Source organism: Anopheles marshallii, chromosome 3, assembly GCF_943734725.1.
Source record: "Anopheles marshallii chromosome 3, idAnoMarsDA_429_01, whole genome shotgun sequence".
In the NCBI taxonomy this organism is placed as follows: Eukaryota; Metazoa; Arthropoda; class Insecta; order Diptera; family Culicidae; genus Anopheles; species Anopheles marshallii.
The window spans coordinates 43,535,629-43,542,813 of NC_071327.1; the positions used below are offsets into that span (position 1 = coordinate 43,535,629).

A 7,185-nucleotide genomic window follows, 5' to 3' on the forward strand; every position below is an offset into this window, starting at 1 on the left:
AAGTAAGTAAGTAAGTAAGTAAGTAAGTAAGTGTCCACAAATAGTATAGTACTTGTGAATACAACGGGATGAGATGCATGAGGTACACTGTTAAGGACAAAGAATATGCTTGTTAACCGCCCACAAAGAAGAGAAACATTATTTATTTTATGAACGTGCTAACACCAAAATAACAGAGAAATTGTGGAATACTTTTATCGGTTAATTTTAACGAAAAATAGTAATATAATGTTTAACACATGCCTATTTTTGGTCGGCAATTAACATTAATTCTTCGTTAAAATCAATGTGCTGTAATGTGCTAAGGATCCCGTTTACGTTTGAAAACCTACAGATTAGTTTATTTGAAGAAATGTAACAAATGTAAACAACATTAAAGTATTAGTTTCCAATTGCACTACTTGTTTACGTTTAAACTATCTGGCTTAGATTTCTTCATCCGATGACTCACAGGGCGAGTTTCCATTAGACATACAAATTTGTAATCGTTCCAATAAATCGGTTGCGACCGGTGCAAAGTCTTCCCAAAAATTATCCGGTTCCTTTCCATCGAATAAACTGTCCTCATCTGTAACAAAAATAATGTAGATATGAAAACGAAGTTATGAAAATGTCACAATGCGCTGACAACATGCATATCTAGTTTACCTAATCCTTCTGCCAACGCACCACAAATTAAGTCGATTTCCGTCTGTCCTAAGGTGGTCAAAATATCCGATGTATCTATCAAATAATTCCATACAGCTTGACATGCGATTCCAGCCATAATCCAATCTCGGTTACTAACACCTTTCTGCAGCAAGCGTCTCAGTATGATGGGTCCATCGATTACGCGGAACGGAAGCCTGCTCGACCAATCGCCAAGCATGTTCACCAAAACGCCACAGGACGTAACCATAAGTTCGTCGTGTTTCGATGTCAAACATCGCTTCAGGATCTTCATTCCATTTTCCTCGCAGAACGTTTGACGTATCGTAGTGTTCCGAGTCATGTTACCAAGCACACGGGCCACTTCCGAACGTGCCGGATTGTGATCGCTGTTGAGAATGACGCACAATGTTCCACAGATATCCTTCATTGACTCGCCTAAGCTTCCAGGATGCAAGTGACCTGTTCCTTCTGAATCAGTAGTTTCATAGTAGTACGATAGATTATGCAATGCTCCCAACGTTGCAAACAAAAGCTCCTCCAGTTCTGTGGTCTGCAAACAAACAATAGAAGGGATTGCAGCACACAGTTTGTAACGTGTGGCCCTCTTCCTCAACATACCTTTGCATCCTTCACCTTCAGCAGAATGTTCAAAAGAATTTCACCCAATGGTGACCGTTTGCTCATCCCGTAACCAACGTCTCCGTTCACGCACATGTTTGCTACAATTCGAATTAACTTTGTCAATACCTGCACGACCGAGTCGCCCATTTGATTCCTCATTGTGAAGCTCTTGTTTGCGTAGTACTCCAATGTGGCTAATAATGCATCACATGACACATCACAGCAGTAGAACTGAATCCGCGCTGTGTCCCAGCGGGCCATAACATTGCCGAGAATGTATCCCAAACGGTTGCACGTTGCCAAACCTTTCTCCACCGTTTGACAAGTCTGCGTAATGGAACCCAGCAAAATGCCCAAACGTGACGCAGCAACAGCCAACCGTTCGCAACATTCTGCCCGTTCCGAAAGAACGCTCAGTGTGCGAATAATGTTAGCTTGCACTTCGGGCTCTTTGATGCACATCTCAGCGGCGCGTACTAACAACGGTACAGCTTGCTCAATTTGAGCTATATCTTGATCTTCATCGTCTTTAAGCTTCGGTTGGTGGTTTGTCGGCGGGTTTTGCTGTTCTTCATGCTGCTGACAAACGCGTGACCCAACGATGGAACGATTTCCTGCCAATGTGCGTAATGCACCCGACAACTGAAACAGTGCGTGCAACGGTGATCCGGATAGTTGCGTGGTGGACGCTATTTCGTTTATCATTTTTAAATGTAACACCATCAGCTGACAGAGACCCTGTTTGGCCAATCGAACAGCTAACGATCGTTGCGGCAAGTTGTCCCCAACTTCGCTACCATTAATCGTAGTCGTAGTATTGTTGGTTCCGTTCGACGAACCAGTTAAAAATCGTACGGCTCCGTAGCCGTAAATGCAGGCCTCCGAATCGTCGATTGGCGATGCACGTCCAAGTCCGTCAACTAGCAGCTCTGAAAGAGAAAGAAAAGGGATGTTGTACTGCTAGATCCTCTCGAAAATCAAGCACATCATGCTGAATTACTTATACATACCAGGCACATCGCTGTCAATGAATAAATTATCGTTATTTTCATTGCGAGCTATCTTGAACACAAGCTTACAGGCTCCAGTAAGGTTGCTTCCCGTGACATTCATCTACAGTAAGCCAAAAGCCATTGAAACAATTTGCGTGCTAGATGCCCTTTAAAGTAATACAATTATTTCACTTACTGCCAAAACTATGCTAGCCACCAGTAGCAGAATCTTCGATGATGAGGCTTCGACCAATCCGTACAACGCTCCCAATACGGCACCACGCCAGCTCCCCTTAGAATCTTTCACTCTTACGTATAGTTCATGTAATACCTGTGAAATAAAATTGTACGATCATATACGTACGAGAACCACAACTAGTAAGGGACTTACGTACCGCACTTATATGAGCCACTGTACTTTCATCGCATTCTTTTAAACCTGAATATGCTTTCAGCATCTCCAACAATGATTCCGTCGAGGATTGCAGAAGCAAATCATTACTTCTTCTGAGCAGTTTCGATTGATCGTCATGCGCATTCTAACGATGGTGCAGAAAAATAAATACCGGCGGTGGATTAACGATTATTCGATTCAAGAAAATAATTAATTTCAGCAGACTTACTTTACGAGCATCTGTTGGTACTGTAATTGAAATAGCTGTTGGTATTTTCTCATCAAACGACTGTACCTGGCGCCTTTTCAAGGGATGATTCTTCACGATACTACTCACTGCACCATGTGTTGAAAGAGATTCAACTGGTTTCTTCGACTGTTTCAGTGAGTTCCCATCCTGCAGATCATAGTCGGTAACTGAGCGAGATCATATAAATGATATTGTATATTAGTACATTAGCGATTGTCAATGTATATTGCATAGCAGTGTTTAGAAAAGGATTATTTCATTGAAAGAACTCGCAATCAGGTGTTTAGCTAGAGGCTTTGGATTCTGGGTTTTGAATGGCACACGAGATATGAAACATGAAACAGTGAAAGGCGTCCGTGGCAGATGTTTCGATTGATTCGAACAGCTGTTACTACCTCAAGTGTAACCCAAAATCGTCTATTCGCCCAAGATCTGTACACGACAATTTGTGCAACCAGCACATGCCAGGTACAAACATCAACCGGAAAGTAATAATGTAAACGAAAAGATTTAGTCTTGGAGTCCGAGAGACTTCAATGCTAAAGTGGGTAAGAAGCTCACACAACATGCAACACATGTAAAAACAATGTGCTGGTAATCACTTGAGGATTATTGGTAGCGGCGCAGGTCTTCACACGACAGGACCGGTCCAAAATCCTCCGTACGCACGATTGATTATCCGGCTACAGGTAATTAAAATCAAAGAAAACCAGAAATGCTAGGCCTGTTAGACCTCTTGAGGTTGTTGTAGGGATAAGGAAGAAGAACAAGGTAATAACCAAACAAGAACAAGGTTTAAGTATACGGAAATTGAATATGTGTTTTATTCAAATTCGTAGCAATAAACTATATATTTATAAGAAATGCCACATTTGCTCATCGGCCCATGCAGCCTATTTCAATTTGGCTACTACTTCAATAAGCTTCCTGGATTAAAGTATAGCAACTGCATGGGAAATGTGGTGTTTAAGTGCAGTCAGATACGTTCAGGTTGCATTTGGGTCACATTGTGTCAAGGATTGATCCACTTTGTTGTTTACAGTAGAAAAAACAGTGTCGTGACGAATGACTATTTATACGTCCAAAGCTTTGACACAACAGCTTCTGGACACTGGCAAGACGAACTATTAAAATGGCACCAGACCATCTAAATCATCCATTTACGTCAAGGACGTAGAAGTCACGGTAGGCAAAGACTGAAAAACTACCCAAATTAAGTTGAATTGATTGATAGGCAATTGAGTGGACTTATTGCGTTAGAGTAGAGTAGAGTAAAGAGTAAATTACTTGTATAATACGCTGGATTCAGTTCAAATACAATGGATGGTACAATTCACAAGAGAAATGAATTGTTTTATAAGCGGCACTATTTTTACATTCACATTTGATATTCATCGATTAGGCCGTACCGCATTGCACTGCGCCATACGCAGTGACATGTAAACTACAATCTAAATCAGGCCAATCGATGTTGGAACTTGGAGGTAACTGGTAGTTAATACTACAGCTTAAAATGATGCAATAGTCCGATTCTTGTTTCTACCTCAAACTATAAGTACACTTGAGTAGGCCCTTGTTTTTTCGAGCTTTCGTAAGAAACCAAAATGCCACGTGCATTCTATAGGCTATTCCGTAATTTAACGTATCCTTTTAATACTTACCATTTTCTAATGAACCAGGCAACTTTTGCTGAATACTGACGAGGGCCGGAAGCTTTTCTCTGCCTATAGGCACAGCTGCACTATGTCCAGCGCCATCACTTCCTGTACTACTGATTCCCTCAACGGTTTCCGACCGTGTGGAGGTGGACGCTGCAGAACCATTCGGCAGGATGGGTTCTAGCGAGGGCAATGCATGGGTTCCCTGCTGTAAATACTTCAAATTTATTGCACTTGGTGGTCGCCCCGGAGGAGCAAGCCGACCGTACAGTTGCCTCCTCGGTTCACGTGGTGTGATTGGTCGGCGGGCAGACACCAACCGTGTGCCTCCTGTACCGTACAGAAATGGTGCACATTTGCATAGTTATTAAAAACCGGAATTATAGAAACAAAATTAAAAAGGGGCAATCCACGATCAATGAACACTCATTACCTCCGGCTAGCATGCTTTTAGCTTCACTCACTATCTCTGCACTGGTTTTACGTACTAAGCGGCCTGCACCTTTCGACCGCTGGTTTGTTAATGGAAGGCCACTGCTCTCCACATTTCCGCAGCCAGAATGCTGGCGCGAGTTTTCCATCACTGTGTTCCGTGCTGCTTGCTGTTCATACGCAACAGCTTCAACCAAACGTTTAATCGAACCGTCCCCGCTATCGACGATCAACTTCCGATTAATAATTCCACTTTTCCATTGTAAAATGAGAAAATTAAAATAAATGAATTGTTACTTGTTTTTAATTAAAATATCGTCCTGCCGGAACTGTTCCACGCGTATCTGTGCTGCGGAGAAAATATGCACATCAAACGCTCTCCGGTAAGCATGCGTCAGTTCATTGTTTGGTTGCCATAGCAATCAGTTATCAAACAAAAGCTTCGACGAGTTCAATGTTCTGTTTCAAATAGGAATGGATACTTTTCTATGAATCAAAATATATTTTTTTTTAGAATACTGGGCAACCGGTTGTGGCTTTGCGATTGGAAAATTTATTCGATTCGAATTATTGTTATGTAGCTGAGTAGTCTTTTTTGCGATCGGAAGCTGGATTCCGTCATTTGAATCGTTCAATAGGAGTCCGTTTTGGCTTTCTTTTTTAACACATGAAGCAAACAGCGCCATATCCCAACAGCATGTCATGATGCTAGTGCTAATTTAATTTGTTCATTTAACAATGGGATCATCCTAGAGTGAAATTCTTCTATAGAAGGTCAAGAGAGTGCCATATTAGGAACGAATAACCCCAAGTTTAGGAAATAGTGAGATCTATCTCACACCACAAATGAAACAAATTATCGATCAGCGATTGAATAAAAGCAGAATCGTAAGACTTGCCATTATTTATTAAAATTACTCTGCTATAGGGTACGATCCGACGCCTTTTGAAGGTTCCACAGGTTCTTCTACTCAACTCTGTAACAATTCTGTAACATCCTCGCCGTGCAGGGGAGTGCTAGTCATGAATCTCTGAGGATTCGTGAATCTCTGAGAATTCATTAAGGATTCGTGAATCTCGAGGATTCATGAATCTCGAGGATTCATGAATCTCAGAGGATTATGTTTCCGGAGGGATTCATGAATCTCTGAGGATTCGAGAATCTCTGAGAATTCATGAATCTCGAGGATTCAAAAATCATTGAGGATTCGTGAATCTCGAGGATTCATGAATCATTGAGGATTCATGAATCTCGAGGATTCATGAATCTTAGAGGATTCATTAATCCTTAGAGAGTTGACTCCTGAATTGAATGACTCCTCGTTAAAGATTCATATGAATGACTCTTCACAAAAGATTCAATAAGCACAACACTAAATTTATCCAATGTACCCAATGACCCCATGTACCAAGAATACATTGATAGTCTCAGTCTAAATGAGCATAGCGACGATACTGGTAATAGATTGGTCCAGTTCGTAGTAGCAAACAATCTGGTTGTTGGAAAATACAAAAATACAAGATTAAAAAATTATAGTACAAAGTACAAAAATCTCTCGCCAGGATATCCACAAAGCCACGTGGGTATCGACGGATGGAGCCACCAGCAATCAGATCGCCCACATGTTGATAAGCCGCCGAAGACAATCGAGCCTGTTAATCGTCAGAACATATCGAGGTGTCAACATCGATTCCGATCATTATTTGGTTCCTCTAGTGATACGTTGCAGAACCGTCCGCCGCATACCAGGAAGGTGAAGTAAACACGCAGGTTCGACTCAACACGGACTCTCTAAAGGACTGTGTTGTGTTGCTAATCCAACATTTATGTCTACAATTAAAAGTTAGCGTAATAACCACACACTAGAATTTCTCCAACAGACTGTAATGTCCAAAAGGCATTCGCAACCGCCATAGGTGAGAGTCTGCTACCAGAATGAATACACAACTACGCCCCCATAGAACGCGAGCATGCGGACACGGCTCAGGCGGGAGGAGAAAAAAGTTCACCGAAAACACCGCAGACGTCAGAGTGCGTTACGGATCCGGAAGAAAGTTTTACCAAGAGATAGTAGAGAACTTCCGGAAGTAGCAGTGTGCGATATATTATACAAGGTGTCATGCGAAGTGCGAGTTTTGACATCCGGGGAACGATTTTTATCCGATCTCTCCAATTCATAGGCTTCG

The 7,185-nt window shown here is 41.8% G+C and overlaps 1 protein-coding gene across 1 annotated transcript; it reads right to left on the minus strand.

Moving 5' to 3' along the window:
• Positions 1–425: 425 nt before the first annotated feature.
• On the minus strand, positions 426–5,147 carry LOC128714153 (armadillo repeat-containing protein 2). Its single transcript, XM_053809028.1, has 9 exons — positions 5,000–5,147; positions 4,570–4,896; positions 2,888–3,075; positions 2,660–2,803; positions 2,461–2,595; positions 2,283–2,385; positions 1,270–2,201; positions 649–1,201; positions 426–568 (listed from the first exon to the last, which is right to left on the minus strand). The coding sequence occupies exons 1-9, from the start codon at positions 5,145–5,147 to the stop codon at positions 426–428; spliced, it is 2,673 nt and encodes an 890-aa protein (XP_053665003.1).
• Between the last annotated feature and the right edge of the window lie 2,038 nt (positions 5,148–7,185).